Source organism: Acipenser ruthenus, chromosome 7, assembly GCF_902713425.1.
Source record: "Acipenser ruthenus chromosome 7, fAciRut3.2 maternal haplotype, whole genome shotgun sequence".
Classification (NCBI taxonomy): domain Eukaryota; kingdom Metazoa; phylum Chordata; class Actinopteri; order Acipenseriformes; family Acipenseridae; genus Acipenser; species Acipenser ruthenus.
This window is the reverse complement of record NC_081195.1, coordinates 6,733,432-6,751,322: the sequence shown is the minus strand read 5'-3', so window position 1 is coordinate 6,751,322 and position 17,891 is coordinate 6,733,432. Positions and strand designations below refer to the sequence as shown.

The window sequence follows — 17,891 nt, the reverse complement described above, 5'->3', positions numbered from 1 at the left end:
AAGCCCTGAACTAGTGTATTCCATGTTTCAGAAATACAATGAACTTAAGGCTCTTAGAATAATGTATTTCATAATGCAGATGGACACAGCTACACACAGTAGTGTTCTATTGCTTTTATTAAAGTGCAAGAACACAGTGAAGAATAAAATTACTAAATAAAAAAGGCAGGGCTTGGAACAGAAATATAAAAAGCAGTTTAGATCAAAATATTCCTCTCTAAAAACTGTATAAATAGTATACCCATGCATGTACATAAAGTGTCACTAACAGCTTGACAGCCATATGTGGACTTGAAAGTAAATACAGTTACTTTTGCAATATATAGCAAACACTCCAGAACTGATACAAGAAGCATTCATTGAAACTAACAACAGCCATTCAATTACATTGTAATTATTTGAAATGAACTGCGTGAAAACCCTTTAGTAATTAGGACAGTTAGATGGGTAAGTGTGTTTTATATTAAGTCTCATTGATGTTTAAGCTGCCCTCTGTTGATTTCCTTCCTATTTAATTATATTGCAGTTCACTTTCTAATGAACAGATCTCCAGAACCCAGCTGGTTGCAATGCAGTTTCTCATTCAAAGAAGAAGAAATAACACATAGCTTTATCTCAGATGGGATTTACTGTATGTGCCCATTACGGAAAATAATGTTGCACTGTTTTACTTGGCATTATGGTTACTTAGCTACTAATTCTGCTCTGTCAATTTAGACCCTCTCTCAGCTATAAAAGTGCTGTTGACAATTTCAATCAAGCCCCATTGTAGACATTATCTGGTAGTGCTGCACCACCTGTGACTTAATGTAACTTCTCCAAGTATTAAATCATTGAGTTTTTGTTCTTGGAACTTATAGAAAATATAGAGTACAAGGTACACACTAGTCACACATGTATTAGAAATCATTTTCAACCATGGTTTGTACAGTACATCACTCACTTGTTGTAGTTTCAAGCCACAATGTTAAGGGTTTCCAAGCCTCCCAAAACTCACATCGCTAATATTAAATGCTGCCAAGATTATTTAAAAGAACACAAGGATTTTATTTGTTTTTAAAAAAGACATTCACCTTGACGTGCTGCAATTAGTTTGTCAAGAAACTACTTTTGAAAGGGCACATCTTTAAACCCAGCTTTCAAAACCACCAGTGTTATAGAATTGAATTTAGGAAGAAGCAGTTATTTCTGTTGAAGAACGAAGCAAAGCAGAAACATCATGCAACAAATTGCAGCGCTGTTTAAGAAAGATCAAAATAAGCATGAAATTCCACACGAATGGGTTCCACAAACGACAATGGCGACAAATTCTTAAGACTCCCAATAACAACAAAAAACCATCCCTGGCAGTGGAATAAAATATGAATAGCTTATATGTTCTAGTTATTGTCTTGTCAATTTTCTAGTTATACATTCAGAATTATAATTCTTATGGATTTGGGGCCATAGCAAATCTGATTACGATAACCTGTACTGTATATGATTAGATTACCGTTCAGTTCTGCCCATTTTGTTTCTTTTTTGATTCCTACACAAAATTAGCCTTTTGCCGCAATGGTGCACTTGAAGTCTGTCTCCAGGGAAAGGCTTGCCTATGTCTGTCGACGCCTTTGCTGTGCTCTCCGCCTGGGGTGCCTGACGGGGAGGTTAATGGGCTGCTTTCCGAACTTCTCCATGATCTCTTTGATGCGTGATAGGTTGGTTCTGCTCATGACAAAGTCACACTGCGTGGCGCCCATGTCGTAACCCACCTCGCAGACCTTGGTGGAAGAGGAGTAGCCCTCTGCCCTGGCAGTCACCTTGTACTCGCCTGGGTTTAGGAGACGCCAGTAGTCACCATCGGCAGCTGTTGAAACACAAAATGGGGAGGTCATAGTGTTACAGTGCAATTGGGTAACCTTTTTGTGTTTGCTTGAAAGATGCTTTTTTATCACCAAAAAATTAAATTAAAATAAAATAAATCACACGAAAACTTTTTTTTGGGGGGCTTTTTTATGGTCCACACATATTTAAGGGGGACGTTATATGCACAAATAATTGGAGATATAGATCCCCTATTATAAATCTATAAATCCAAAGCCAATGTTAAACTTCACATCAGGTGTGGCTTGAATTATATAAATCTAAAATTGTTTGTAAGCCTTTTTATTCACTATTAATTAAACAATTAAAAAAAGAACAACATTGCTGGCACTAATATTAAATGCTTGCTTTGAAATGTAAAATTATATTAAGGTTACACATATTAATGTTGTCATGGGTGCATGTGTTGTTGTAGTTTTACTTTGCTTTTTATTTCAATGTCAATGTTTTTTTCAATTTTAGCCTGAAAAAGGGACATAAAAAAAGGGATATAAAAAAAACACACAAAAAGTCTTGAAAAAACAACACAAACAAACAACAAAAAAATAAAAACACCGCACCATCACAAATATAACTGAATATGTGGTGATCTGGCCTGGGGGTAGAGGAGATATAAGCAATCTTTCTAAGAAACTTGAATCATCATTGAGCTCTCTGTGTTTTTAGACCATTTTTTAAATTTTCAACAACAGCATGAAACAGAGTTATGACGATATCTTCCTGCTTGCTGGACTGCAAATAAACGATTGCGTGGGCAGCTTTCAAGACAACCTTTGGGCGACATCCTGAACATTGTGATCATGCATGATAATTGTGTGTAAGAAGATTGGGAACGTTGCCAGAGCTTCAGAATCTTAAATTTCACTGCCAGCAGTAAATCTGTCAGCAACAGACAATACCCAGCTACAAACCCCAGGGAGAACTGGTGTGCAGGAGGCTACCATAGAAATGAACAATGCTTCTTACCAATTCATACAGGCTACCCAGCCGATTAAAACAAATCCAACACAAGTCTACTAGCGTTCACCAAGGTTTTGAATACTATTTTCTTGTCTCTTATTAGCAATAGCAATACTGCCACTGGTCCCACTCTTCTTCTGTTGGGACTAGTTACAATATTAATAAAGCTAATAAGAGGTAATACAATTGATTCTAAAGCATTGGTAAGTACTCCTTTAAGGTTTTTTTATTTTTTTTATTTCGAGATCATAAGATAAATTAGGTTGTGTGGTCCAGTGGTTAAAGAAAAGGGTTTGTAACCAGACGGTCTCTGGTTACTAACTCATTGTGTGACCCTAAGCAAGTCACTTCACCTCCTTGTGCTCGGGTGAGACATCGTTGTAAGTGACTCTGCAGCTGATGCATAGTTCAAACACCCTAATTTCTGTCGCCTTGGATAAAGGCATCTGCTAAATAAACAATAATAATAAATTATCTCAGGATTACTTTTCAAATATTTCAGAATATTAAGATTCTGGTTTATTTATCTTCATCGTAGATTATAGCAGCAATTTAATGTTTTGTGATTGTGACTGTAGAAAGATTAAACAATAACTTGAATTGAAAAAAAATACATTTCCAAGAGAGCTAGTGTGGCAGCGAAAAAGTTAAATGGCAGCACTACTGTTTCATGCTTCTGTCACACCAATGAAAAAGGAAGAGCTATTATTACAGGGCTATTAATAAAGATGATGTCTCTGACAATTTACCAGTAATTATCCCATTTGCATGATTGGCCTATTCTTCCTTTTGGCATTTACATATACTGCATTGCAAAGGTCTTGTTAATTAAAATGTCCTTTCTTTATTTGATTTGATTTTTAACCCAAGGACTCTATTTAATAAAAAAAAAAAAAAAAAAAAAAAAAAAAACTTCACACATGCAGATCGGTGTATTTAGTACAATTAAATCATTGAGAACAATACATTTGCAATGGCAAAGCGTGGATCAGTTGGCCAGTATTTGCATATGCAACGAGCTGTGTGTATTAAGCTTTTTGGCTCAAGTGGGTAGAGTTTGCCATAGTGTGTTCTGAATGCCTGTACAGAGGCTCATTATACAGCAGCTTGTCTTATTATTCTACATTACATGCAGTAGAAGTGGGCTGACGTGATTAACACTTAATCCCTTCCACACTGAAATGAAAACGCTGATGTCAATTTCATAGTTATCAATCCCATTGCTGATGTTCTAAACACGTCCATTACAGTAAATACATGCATTCAATTCCACTTGTTGTCAAAACACTCTTTGAGCAGCCTAAAAGAACACAGTGATACAGCTCTGTCAGAAGTCCCAGCAATGGCCAGTACTGATACAGTAAATAACCCCTCACCAGTTTGGATATCATGGTTGATTCCTTCCACTGATACAATGGCGTTAGCGATCCCTCTTCCTTGCGGGTCTCTGATGATACCTTTGATACCCCTATGGACCTGTAAAGTAAAGAGACTTGTTCACCAATAGAAAACCAAAGCTGATTATACCTAACCCCTGGAATGACTTTTGGTTGCATGTCATTTTAGGGAAGTGCATATTAGAGAATAACCTAATTCTATTCTTGTGTAGTCATACTGGTCTGATATAGCTCACAAAGCAATGCAGTATATACACCTCAAGGTATTCACACCTTCATTTCAATTGAATATTACAACTTCTACTACTAATAACCAAATGCATGTAGTCTACAAATATACCAAAACGGAGACTGAATATTTATTAGATGATATGACTGTATTAAGTTTAAATGAATAGCACCCTTCAAAGGGAAATATTGTGAGTTTTGCATTGCTTTGATTGAATCCGCCAAGTAAGATTGCAATTATAACACCACAAAATTGTGCTCTCCCCAGTTGTAGCACAACTAGCAGGGAATATTGTCGTAGCGATTTATCACATTGCTGTTCTATCTTCCTAGGCAATCTTTAATGACAGCTTGAATTTTATTTCAACAAACTGCAATAAAACTATCAATCCAAACTGTGCTTTTCATATATAGAGATGTTTTCTTTCTTTTTTTTAAACAATCAGAGTCTGCAGATTTCTGGTCAGAAATATTAGTTTAGTAGAATGTAGTTGCATCAACTGAATGCATATACACTTGTCTAGCCTAGAGCAATGTCTGATTTTATTTTAGCAACAGAGCAATACAATAATAAACTAGAATTGCTCACTATTTGCTCACACGTCGCCTCTGTAGTTTTTAGATCTCAATGAATGATTCAGGGAAAAGCTACTTCAATGGATGTGCAGCCCATGGCCACCTGTAGTTAAATGTTGTTCAATTCATTTTTAATACAAAGCAATAAACAATGTGAGGGCAGTGGATTTTATAAATACACTGAATGATACAGATTGGGGGTTCAATGATAGCGAAATATTAAAATACTGGGTGTTCAGTCAGTCAGTTACTTTTCTTCTTCATGAAGTATCTCTAGTGATTGATGAGTATCTTGTTGGATCCTGATTCTTATTGGATATTAGAGCGGTTTCCTGTTTTGTAATTATTTGTGTGTGTATATATATATATGGTACCAAACTAAAAAAAACAGTACTCACAAGATATGTTGAACTTCCTGTCTGGTTTTACATATGCTACAATAGTTTTATTTTTATTTATTTTTTGTAATTGGTTCAAACTGGGTCTGATTGGTTCAAACTGGGTCTGTAGCATGGTTACCTAAATTTGGCTTACAACTATAGATATATACAGTAACTATTATACATGCAAAATACCAGACAAATCTTGCTCTGTTTCTCATATCTGTATTGTATCTAGAATTATCATGATGTTCAGATAATGTATTTGGCTCCTTTGGGCAAGCCTGGCATTATTTTGTTTAAATGGTGTCATTCGTTTTTGTTTTTTTTTCTTTATCCTCAGATTCAATATGTAATGCCTTAGAGGTAGAAGTACATTTTTTGCATATCTGTTCAAAAAAGGTAAAACCAGTTATCCTTAGTTACATTACATTTGGAGGAAACATTTTTAATGATCTCTCTGGTAGATTTTTCAAACGGTGTTGTTCCTTGTCCAGCTAGAACATCACTGCTCTTTCCAGTGTCCCATTTATAGAATGAATACCGTTAAGTTCTTAATAGCTCAGGCTACCAACAAAAGAGCCCTAATAGAAGCCCAGTGTACTACTATGTAGTCTTTTCCAATCCAACCCCACACCACTCAGTAATGGCTGAATACATGTATTTAAACTTACCGTAGTATCATTTTATATAATGTTCAGACTACAGAGGATGCCAGTCCTGAATGTAATATAGGCCACAAGTTCTAAAGCACTCATGATAGTGTGTGTGTGTGTGTGTGTGTGTGTGTGTGTGTGTGTATATATATATATATATATATATATATATATATATATATATATATATATATATATATATATATATGGCTGTGTTCACGATAAACAGGTGGTCCTTCATACAGGTGATCTTTCAGAACCACTTTGAATGCATACTAAATTCAAGGCCATGTTTTTTTGTTTTTTGTTTTTTGTTTTTTTGTCATAGCTTATCTCACATTTAACAGATCTCCAAGGTTTCTAAGCCTTTGTGTGCTTCAGTGTGTTTTTGCTCCTTTGAGCTTCCTCGTGGGTATTGAGCTGCTCTGTTCTGTACCTGCTCCATAAACACCAGCAGAGACTCGCGGTTGTTCTCCCACTCTTCCGGAAGCTCGCTCTCATGGGGGAATTTATCACAGCCCACATGCATGGACAGTTCAAAGCAGTTGGTGTGCAAGTAGCTGAAATCATTCATACCTGTCGAAAGAGAAGGGTTTATCTAGTGGCTACTATAACCAAAATATAGACATCAAAGATGAGAGGCATACTGTATACCTTTCTAACAGCACTGGATGCCTCATTATACAGCAGAAGGATAATGACCCTAGACCTACTTCTCAAATATAACTGCTATGCTCAGAACATTATATCCATTGGGGACATGCTTAAACTTTTAAGAGTTTAGTTTAGTCACTTTGTGCCCACAGAGCGAGCATTCATACAATAAGAGACCTAACTAGTCCATTTGCCACAAAGGTACAGCTTGCTATATTCAGTAGCCCTAACACAGTAGGGATAGATCTTTTCTCACATATTTTTGTATAATATAAATATAGAATAATAGCATTTGAATGTGGATTAAAGTTACATTGTTGCCAAAATGTGAATTAAACTAAAAACACTGCTCTAGTCCTTATGACATATTACTGAACGACATTAAAATAAGCGCTATAGCCGTGTCTGTAGTGTTATAGTGCAATAATTTATCTTTAGTTTATATATTGTAATCAAACCGGCTAGAACTTCTTAACATAAGAATTGATAAATAATACAAAAAAATATATTACAATAATCTATATGTATTACTTCCAGCTGCTGTGTGCCAGGAGGCCCCATTGATGGTGCCATCCTCCTTGGCGAAGTCTTCAGTATGGCAGACCCGCCGGCTGGCATCGGTCATGAGTCGGTGTGTGGAAGCGTAGGAGAAGGCAAGCCAGCTGAAGACGTGGTCGTCGGGGGTGGGAGTCTGCTCTTGTGTCTTTGACAGGGAGCGGGTCATGTCATAGGGGTACGTCACCACCAGCTCCCCCCCCTGCAGATTACCGCCCAGCACGAAAGGAATCTTCTCCATCCATGCAATCACTGCCCGGGTCTCCACTGCCACCTGCAAGAAGAAAAAGAGTGATGGGGTTGTTATTTAAATATACTTTTAAATCTATTTATAAAAGGGACACATTACTTTGTAATTTGGGTTGAATTGGGTTGCAAGAATATATATATATCATAATTAAATTAGGGACAAATATGTGAAAGGTTGCACAAAACTGTTTGCTATTTGGATGATTTAATGCTGATTAGGGAGTTAATTAGAATGACATTGATCCTTGAAATATATTACTTACGGATAGTAGCATCGAACATGGCACCCAGCCACACACTGTCAATTACTGTATTGTTGCTTTTCACTTGTACTTGACGTGCGCCCTTAGCAATCACTTAAAAGTATGTTATTTGCACGCATTGCTACTGATCTTTTCTGATTTCCGTTTTTTATGTTTTGCCTAATGGATTTTTAAACACTTAGAGGGCATGTTAATATTTCAGTCTATTTGATATGGTTTTATAGACTCTGGCTTGACCTGAGGTTTGCCTATTAAAATAGAAGTGTCCACAGCAAGGGCTGTAAGCTAATTCAGAGCTTTTTTTCTTTTCTTTTTTGTATCAATATTTTCCCCCCACATTCATTATCAAGTGTCTATTCTTAATGTACTTTATTGAAAAGATTGGTAGCATAAACAACAATGTCATATTACGGTAATAACCAATGTGTCCTGCTTTTAAATGGTAACTGCTGGTGGAACAAGTATGAAAGAACATGGACATATTCTGTACAATGGTGGTAGCATGTGATTACATCAAGTATCAATATGTTGTTCACAAGGAAATGTCCATGTAATTACACAATAGTTACTATATAAGAGCAAGAACCATATGCAGTTAGCCATTTATTACAATGTAAGCACACGCCTATGCATTGTGGCTTTCTTTTTTGTTGGCCAATGTGAAAGATGATGATGAAAGATGTGAAATGATCTATTCATGTTTTAAGAAAAATAAAGAAATCGTTCTATAACACCATTCAAACATGCCGCCCCATTATAATCAAATGGACTGAGAACCTGCAGCTGCATTACTATTTTAATAGGCTTTATGAGTCACTTCTTGCTTTCAGTATAGCTCAGTGTAAAAATAGTTTACTGGGGATTGATTGTATTTATAGATGTTCCTTTTACAAATTGAGAACAACAAAATCACTGACGTATATACATACATATATATATATATATATATATATATATATATATATATATATATATATATATATATATATATATATATATATATATATATATATATATATTAGCTCAAAGAGCCAATTGTAATAAAATCATTCAAGGGCACTATATAAGCTTGAGGATGGAAAGAGCTTTATGCCCTGTGAATGCACTGTACAACCACTAGAGGTCTTGGCCTCACTACAAGAAACTACATTGCCCAGAAGGCCACAGGGTTTGGCTTGATGGCCCAGTTAATTGATTTATTGTTGGCAGCTGGACTTAATGAGAAGCCCTTTAAAAAGGGAGAGGTTCAACCTGTCTGGGGGAGGTGTATGGAAGAAGGGCACATGTGTGTGGATGTGGAGAGAAGAAAAACAAAAGGTAACAAAACGCGTTGTTAAAGAAATTAAGTTTAATATTTGTTTTTTTTGTTACGGGTAAACAGATAGCTGTCCCGTGGTTAGACAGGGCTTCATTATAAAAGTTAAGTTAGCACTCCTTGCCGGAGTTAGGCTTTTGTTTTGTTTGTTTTGTTATAGTGAATTAAATTAAATAAATAAAGAACACCAAGAGTGTTGTTGAACGGCAACTCGAGTCTTCTACCTGTGGTTTACTACACCTTGGGGTCACATCATCACAATATATATATATATATATATATATATATATATATATATATATATATATATATATATATATATATACACACACACAGTGTATATATATAGATACAGGCTGGTATAACCAGACCTGCCCAGCAACTCTGTATGCCACTGACATGGTGTAATTATGTTATTGTAGTTTGCAATGTGGTCCTGTTCACAGAACTGGAATTCGCTCTACAATAAATTTGTTTTTTGCTTCCTCTATTTCTTTATTTACAGATATATTAATCAAAAAAACCTAATACAATTTTATGGCAAAAAAATGTATTTGTGATGTACCCAGAATATGAATTAGTACAATAGAAGTCCCTGGGCTCCAGCAGCATCATACTTGTTTTTACTTACGGTGGTGTTGTCGTACATATACCATTCCGGAATGGGGATCTGATGATTAGGGACCTTTCTTGGAACCAACTTCTTGGCTTCTGCTTCCCAAAGGATGGAGTTGAGGTCTGGGAAATTGTGGTTGATATCGATGCCATCTTGAGTCCAGCGTCCCAGTGACCATCCTGCTAGTTCTGAGCCCTGCCAAGTGTCACAGACCCAATAGGCTAACTCGCAGTGTCTTTGGTCATCAATGCTATCAAGGTTTTTATTATTACTTGAAAAATGTGCCCTGTGTAACTGGACCGCTAGGTGTAATGACCCAATATGGCCATCTGAAACCGCATTGAAATGGGTTTTGAGCTGTGCGTTCTAAACCATTAAGACAGGAAATGAAATGCCTTAAAATATGAGGAATTGCATTACTGGTCAACGTTTCCAGTTACCACCAATAGCCACTCTGCTGCCATCTGTGCATACAGCAGACCTGCTGTGACCACCTGACAGTGGAAAAAATAAATTAATGAAAAACAATTTTCGAATAAAAGGGGAGAGAAGACATATATGGAAATTATTCTCATCTCAATAACGTTTTGCCTCCTAGCCACGAAGAAAAAACACATTAGATCACATCATCGATGAGCATTTGTTTCCCATGTAAAGGTGCAGTAAGAGCAAATAAAGTTGATCCCTACTTGTTTTAGAGCAACACAATACGAGCCACATTCACCAGCAAGAAACAACAAAGATGTACTCATATATGTAGGGGCTCTTGAATTAACCTTGTGTCATCGACATGTTGTTGTCTTTGTGTTGTTGTCTTTCTTGGTATGAAACCAGCACTTGGGTAAATGAGAGATTTTCCAAGGATGAAAAACATGTGCAAAGTATTATACAATGAGAAATATAATTGCATGTTTTCCAGTTTCTGCACTTGATTCAAGTTCATGGGGAAAGCAATAACAGGAGTACTGTTCTGATATGTACTAAACACTGTACTAAACATTTTCAAACAAGTACATTGATGAGAAATCAAGGGCACGAGCTTTGTTACTTACATTATTTCTAGTTTCTAGTTCAATAATCATATCACCAAATTAGTAAATTGGGCCACATTTCACATCACCCCAGAGAAGACCTACTACTTCAAAGGCCTTGTCATATCCGTCTGGGTTCATGGAAGGCAGGAGGTGGATCCTGGTCTCCTCCACCAGGTGTTTGATCCGCAGGTTTCCAGCCAGGTACTCCTGACACATGAACTGCATCAGCAACAGCAGCAGCTCCCGACCCAGGACCTCATTGCCGTGAGCACCTGCAGAATAGCGGAACTCAGGCTCACCTGCAAAATGAACAAAGAGAGCACCAGTCATTCAGTGAACATGGCTACAACATGCCATTGTTCAACATGACTGTTTCATGGTCACTCATGTTAAAACATGCTGTGATGTTTTGAAAAACATGTGGTAACACTTTACAGTGTGTTTCTAATTGCTGTGTATTTACATAGTAGTTACATAGGAAATACATGTGTACTTACACATAATTACAATGTTATGATGCATAGCTACAATGCACTTAACGTGTGCATCTTTTTGCATAATATACGTAAGTACACAATTGTATTAGCAACGGGTTTGTGTTAGGTTTAGAGTTAGGTTGAGGGTTAGGTTGAGGGTTAAGGATAGGGTTAGGGTTATATCATGCAAAACAATTATCACATTAAGTGCATTGTAACTATGCTTAACATTAGAATTATGTGTAAGTACATATGTATTTACTAAGTGACTACTATGTAAATATACAGTAATTAGAGACACAGAAATCCCACACATGGTTTGGCTGTGTGCCATATATCAAGCAGAGAATAGAATTAGATGGTAAATCACATTTGACCATATTAATAATTCATGAAAAACAAAAAAGGTGTAATATGATTTTAACATGACACTGTAGTGTTTTTACAATTACAGACCAAGATATTTGGCCATGCTGTGTCTAAACGCCCCCTTGTTGTGTGTTGGTGACAGGGTTGCTGAGCTTTGCATCGTAGAGTAGGAATGGCAATTATTTAGAAACACTTCAAAATGATGTAGAAGACATTGCATATTGTTGCATATTGCTAAAACCCAGGGAAAGTTTGTGGAGCTTATCCCTTAGTGCCAGTGCCCCTGACATGCTGTATAAGTGAGGTTAAACTGTAATCTGTCTACACTATTACTCTATTCTCCATCTAAGTTTGCCCTGTAGACACAGCCATCTAAATCAGCATTCATGGCAGCACAATACCTCTTACCCAGTTCGTGCTCTCCAGGGTTGTCTGAGATCTCAATAGTGTACAGTTTCTGTCCGTTGTGGCTTTTGCCAATGTTGTAAATCCTTGTGACGTTCGGGCACATTTCATTTACGACCTTCATCAACTGTGGGAAACACCAAACAGCACTTATACACAGAATTGCCTTTGAGTCGGTGAAAAAGTAACTGTCGACAGAGAAGCGAGTTTCACGAAAAAATTACAAAAAAAACCCCCAAAACATTTCACTGTAACTCAAAATAATCATTTTTCTATAGATCCATTGTACATCCCTGGCTTTCGGCGAAAACACGCTGTAACTAATATGTAGCACCATGAATCTTTACAAAACGTGATGTGGTAACGCAGGAAGGTTATGCAAATTGATGGTATGTAATTGTTGTTACTTAGTTGTGGACATCCATCTGTGTTAGCAGCGGTCAGAGGTTAAGGAATTAAGGCTCCACATCACCCTTTGATAAGTCCCTGATCTTTGTATGGCTGTGTCTAGGTATAATGAACTGTCAGCTGGCATGTGTATATCGTCTGCTTTCTGTTGACGTGATGAAAGTCTTGTGTTTTTTCATGCCTCTGACTACACAGTGGTCTTCATTGCAACTGGCATTGATGTTTGGATGGGTGCTGGGGTGGGGAGTGAAGGTGCATTTTCAGTGCAGAAAAAAGTTTCAAGAAGACAGAATATAACAAGAGAGGGATGAAAGAGAAGCTCAATTATACCTTCCGACTTGTCCCTCCAGCATACGGCTGGGATTCCTCGGTGAGGCGCTATTAATGTTGAGACGCTTTTTCATATGCACACAAGCACGTTGGACATTTTTTGGTTACATTTCACATTTCAGAAAGAAAGAGAGCCTCAGTTGCCAGTACCAGCGATCCATCAATTTTCAAAAGCAGTAATAAGTATCACAAAATATTTCAGCTTGGCAGAGATTTTTTTTTTTTGCCATGTGCACATGGTTATGTATGTGTGTGTGTGTGTGTATATATATATATATATATATATATATATATATATATATATATATATATATATATATATATATTTAATATATGTGAGCCAAATCCTTTTCGGGGATGCCAAAATTCTGGGTTTCCACAGATGGCAGATCATTAAAAAAGCATTGCAGTCTGCTTGTGAATCTCCTCCTTCTTTTTACTAATTTATTACTGATTTCAGAGTTGATAGCCACTCATGGATGGTGACTGCGTTTGCTTCCATTTAATACAAAGACAATCTCAACAGCAGCTGAAGTGGATAATTAATCAGGAAGGAAAACATAGCTAAACTGATCTGTTTGGGGTATGAGCCGAAGCTGCATTTTGCACACTGTAGGATTTCAAATCGTATTGTTATTTAATGTGCAGGGCTAATTATTTGCAGACTTGCATCTCTGTGTAAATCCACAGTACAAATGCAGTTGCACAGAAACAGATGAAAGCAGCAAATGAACAAGCTGCAACAGCAAGAGCCACTCGTCAGCTCACAAGTAACGGCAGCGTCTGTGTTCACCCTTACGGAACTGACATAAGCTAGTCATGTTTGTAAATGTGACATACACTACTGTGTATATTTCATTTGTTTCATAATACATACATATTTAAAAATAGTTCCTCACTAAAATGGCCCATACATGCATGGGTTGTATCTGCCATAACACTATCAATAGGGAGCAGTGCCACCACTGGCAGCCAGGGCGGCGCTGATCTACAAGGTGTTAGATGGGGTAGAAATCTGCTGATCTCTCGAGTGGCTCGTGGCACTTTTGCTGGCACTTGCCAACTGAGCATTTACTACCTGCTCTACCAAAGTCGTTCAGATCTGCTGCCTTGCGTGTTGTAGCTGAAACGGATCGAAGACACATTTATGAAAGAAAGCATATAAAGGGTTCCATTTGCACAAAAAAATAATCATTTCAGGGATAGTCCATCTACATAGAACTGTATGCTTAATATCAATGTTTTTTTCAACAGCTGTACAGGTGTATTGGTTTTCCCACTGGCAACACATGATCAAGCCTTAAACCTTAACAAGTGCTGGTACCATACAGGGCCCACTTCTTCGAAACTGTTAAAAAACATGTTTGTGACAAAAAGGGTATTCAATTTAACCCTCTCCGCAACCAAGCTAAAAAAAACATGCTCATATCTCCCCCAATGTATTTATTAACATGCTGAGAACATGATATCCTAGCACAAACGTACATTATATCTTCCTGCGTGTTTGAGTTCATACATCGTTAGTGTGTGATAGAGTGACCGCTTGTTTGGTCTCCTCACTTTCCCCTCTGCAAATGTGCTCTGGGGGCTGTGCACTTACCTGTCTCATTTCTTTGTAGCTGTGGTGTTTGAAGTCCAACTTGTCTGTGGTTGTGATCTCATTCCTTCTGTGGTAATAATTATTAGGGTCTGTGGAAACAAGGTCAAAGGGGGTAGCGTGTTCAGCCTTTGCTTTCAGATGTTTGAAGAACTAAGAAAATAAGTTTAATTAAAAGCAGAACTTGTTTAATAGCTCTTATTGTTTTTCATACTGTGGCTGTATTTTTGTTTTTGACTCATACTGCAGCTTTGAAATAAAGCCCTGCTGTTTGTTTCCATTTGGTAACCAAGCCTTTCCCTTACAAAAGGGGAATATATTATCCGTATATTGGTCTGAATCGTTATTCAAAGATTGAAAAAACAAGTCAGAAATAATGTCGTGCAGCTGGGAGCTAACACTGTAGCAAGGAGAGCATCTGCATTATCCGAAGATGTCTGTGAACAGTTAGACCGGGATTTATGTTGCTGTCAGTGGTTTTCAATACAGTGTGATGAATCTGTTTACTCGAGCGACACTGCTCAGCTGGCTGTATTTGTTTGAATGGTGTTTGAGGACTTTAGCGTGAAAGAATAGTTTTTGACATTATTGCAATTAAAAGCTAGGGGTAGATATCTATAATGAGGTTAAAAATTATTTTGCTAGAACGAACATACCGCTCGAAAAGCTTGTGTCAATAACAAAGGATGGAGCCCCCCAAAGACTGGAGCCCTACAACACCGCCCATTTCAAACACTACTCGATGAAGTTTCCGCTGAGTCAGTTTCAAACACTATTGGATGAAGTTTCCGCTGAGTATGGCGATTTTTTGCTTCACTCTGAAATAAGGTGGCTTAGCAGAAGGAGAGTACTGAGCTGATTTCTTTCTCTTGTGTCAAGAAACAAAAATTGTGCACAGTTGACTGTCAGTGTGTTGGCTGCTTGACTTGGCATTTTTAACTGATGTCACAGACAAATGAAACAGCCTAAATAGTGAATTGCAATGAAAAAAAAAAATTGCAGACATGATGATTAGTGCTGCGAAGGCTTTCAAATCAAGGTTGGATTATTGGGTGCAACAGCTGCAGAAGAAAAACATCCTGCATTTTCCGATTTGTGTAAGAAACGTTGGAGGGAAATGAAGCTGCTGCAGAACTTTTGGACACCAGTAAATATTGTGATCTCTTGGCCAGACTTAGGCAAGAATTTAATGACAAATTCCATGATTTTCAGTAGCTGTAACCTTGTGTAATGTTTGCTTGGAATCCTTTATGGATGTGGATATAAGTGACATTTCTGAACAAGTGGATTAATTCTTTAATCTGGATTATGTTGAACTGGAAATGGAGATGCTTAATCTTCAAAACGATATTCAGTTGAAAGCAAGATACCCAATGTCTGATTTCTGGACTTTAGTGAAGAAGGACAAGTAGAGAAATCTCTGCACAGCAGCAATGAAAGTGGCATCCTTATTTGGTTCCACTTATCTATGTGAATCTGCCTTTTCAGACATGAACTTTATCAAATCAAAATTTCAAACCCGCTTGGGTGACAAGCATCTGAATGACTCCATCAGGGTTGCGCTTTCTAATTACAAGCCACATTTTGCTGGGCTGGTAGACAGCATGCAGTGTAAAGTCTCACATTGAAATCTAGGTAAGAATAACATTTTTCTTTATTTTTAGCTTGGAGTTCTTTGAGGAGTGGCTCGCTAATGTTTTTACAAATCAGAAAGTAGCTCTTCATAGTAAAAAGGCTGGTCGATACCATAGTGATACCAGCTGTATGTCAAAGAATGAAAATATGACACAGTGGCACCGTGCTACCATTGCCCATCAGTTTAGAACCACTGCATTGTTGTGTGATGCACTGCTGTTAAGAAGTCTGTCCCCTGTCGGTGAAACGAGATGAGGTTAGTGGTTAAGTCGCTTCAATGAAAAAAAAAACAAGAATACATATTTTGAATATAGTAGGGAGAAATTAAAACAGGTCACTGGTTCAGTACTTGTTGGCAGACCAGCAGAAGAAACATGTGGTGTGTGCAGTCACTGGCAGGGCTGCTCTTGCAAAAAATTGCTTGAGCACAAAATGTCCTTGCATCTTCTTCTTTTTATTAAGCTGCATGTAAATCTCCCAACTGGTTCATACTGTACTGAATTTGCACTGACTGCTATGCAACGGCATCCTTATCGGCTATTCCATTCTGAAGCACATTGTTTTTATCTGAATGCTATTAACAGAAGACATTGAAGGACTAACAACATCCCAAGACAACATAGCTAAGCAAGAGAATGGGCCTCTATTCTGATACTAGCATTTAAAACTCACATGCATATTTTTCATTTTCTTCATCAAAACATTGCAGAAACAAGACTATTATTAAAAAAACTGTCAAAAACAAAACAGAACAAAGTAAACAAATGACATGGTTTGTAACATGTTCATTTTTTTTTAACCCCAGCAACAGCACTATGTACTGAACCAAACCACAATTCGCAGGATACCAGCACCCCTGTCATTGATGAGAGGAGGACTTGCATAAACACAGCTAGTGATGAACCTAATAATCCTTGTGAACCCGGTCAGATGAACCAGTGTAAGATAGAAAAATAACCTCAATGGGCACAAGCTTGGATGGCCAAGAGCTTCTGAGAAAACAGCGTGGGACACAGTAAACACAGATCTCTGTTTTGCGTTGGAACGGTTAGGTGGAACAGTCGAAAAGAAGCTGGGTAAATTTGGGGATACCATCTACGCATATGGAAGCGAGAGGTTTGGAGTTGAAAAAAGAAAGGAGAAAGTACAAACTATTCCTGCAAAGTCTAGACGGCAGCAAGAGATTGAGCTGTTTGAGAAAGAAGGCAGCTGAGGAAGCAATGGAGGAGAGCAGAACAAAGTCAGAAGGAGGCACTCAATCTATTACAAAGGGTCATAAAAGATAAGTTTGCAACACTGCGCAGAGCTGAGCGCCTACGGAAACACTGCAAAAAGAAGGAGTGTGTGAGAACTAACTTTTATAAAGACCCATTCAAATTTGCAAAGATGTTATTCACCAGGGAGAAAAATGGAACACTAAAAGCAATGAAGTCTGAGCTGGAGAGATATCTCGAGGAAACACTCACAGATTAAAAAAGGCAGGAGACTATGTCGATTCCTTCAGACATCCCACCTATCAATCCACCAGAATACCAAATGGAGGACTGCGCACCTAAGTGGAAAGTAGAGCAAGCTGTGAAAAAGGCAAGGGCGTCATCATCTCCTGGGCCTAATGGAGTTCCGTACAGAGTGTATAAGAGTGCCCCTGGTGTTCTATGAATCCTGTGGAAATTGATGAAATTAGCATGGGAAAAACAGGTTTTACCAAGAGCATGGCGCCAAGCAGGTGGGGTCTTTATACCGAAAGACAAAGATTCTATGAGTATCGGTCAGTTTCACCCTATTTCCCTGTTAAACGTACACTTCAGTACAGAAAGCTGGTATTCCAGGTTTCCCAGGATGCTTAGAGCACATCAGTGTGATCTGGCAGCAAATTCAAACAGCTAAAAAGGAGAGGATGGAGCTCCATGTGACATTCTAGGATT

At 37.7% G+C, this 17,891-nt stretch overlaps 1 protein-coding gene across 1 annotated transcript in view; it reads right to left on the bottom strand.

Moving 5' to 3' along the window:
- Positions 1-99: 99 nt before the first annotated feature.
- The window catches only part of LOC117414913 (inactive carboxypeptidase-like protein X2), a 52,217-nt gene continuing 34,425 nt past the window's right edge, over positions 100-17,891 (bottom strand). Inside the window, exons 7-14 of the mRNA XM_034024765.3 lie at positions 14,335-14,423; positions 12,000-12,123; positions 10,849-11,045; positions 9,728-9,907; positions 7,246-7,543; positions 6,497-6,636; positions 4,200-4,299; positions 100-1,846 (exon numbers count right to left, since the gene is read on the bottom strand). Of these exons, the coding sequence (XP_033880656.3) occupies positions 1,593-1,846; positions 4,200-4,299; positions 6,497-6,636; positions 7,246-7,543; positions 9,728-9,907; positions 10,849-11,045; positions 12,000-12,123; positions 14,335-14,423 (1,382 nt within the window). The 3' untranslated portion in view covers positions 100-1,592. The remainder of the gene's footprint in view (positions 1,847-4,199; positions 4,300-6,496; positions 6,637-7,245; positions 7,544-9,727; positions 9,908-10,848; positions 11,046-11,999; positions 12,124-14,334; positions 14,424-17,891) is intronic.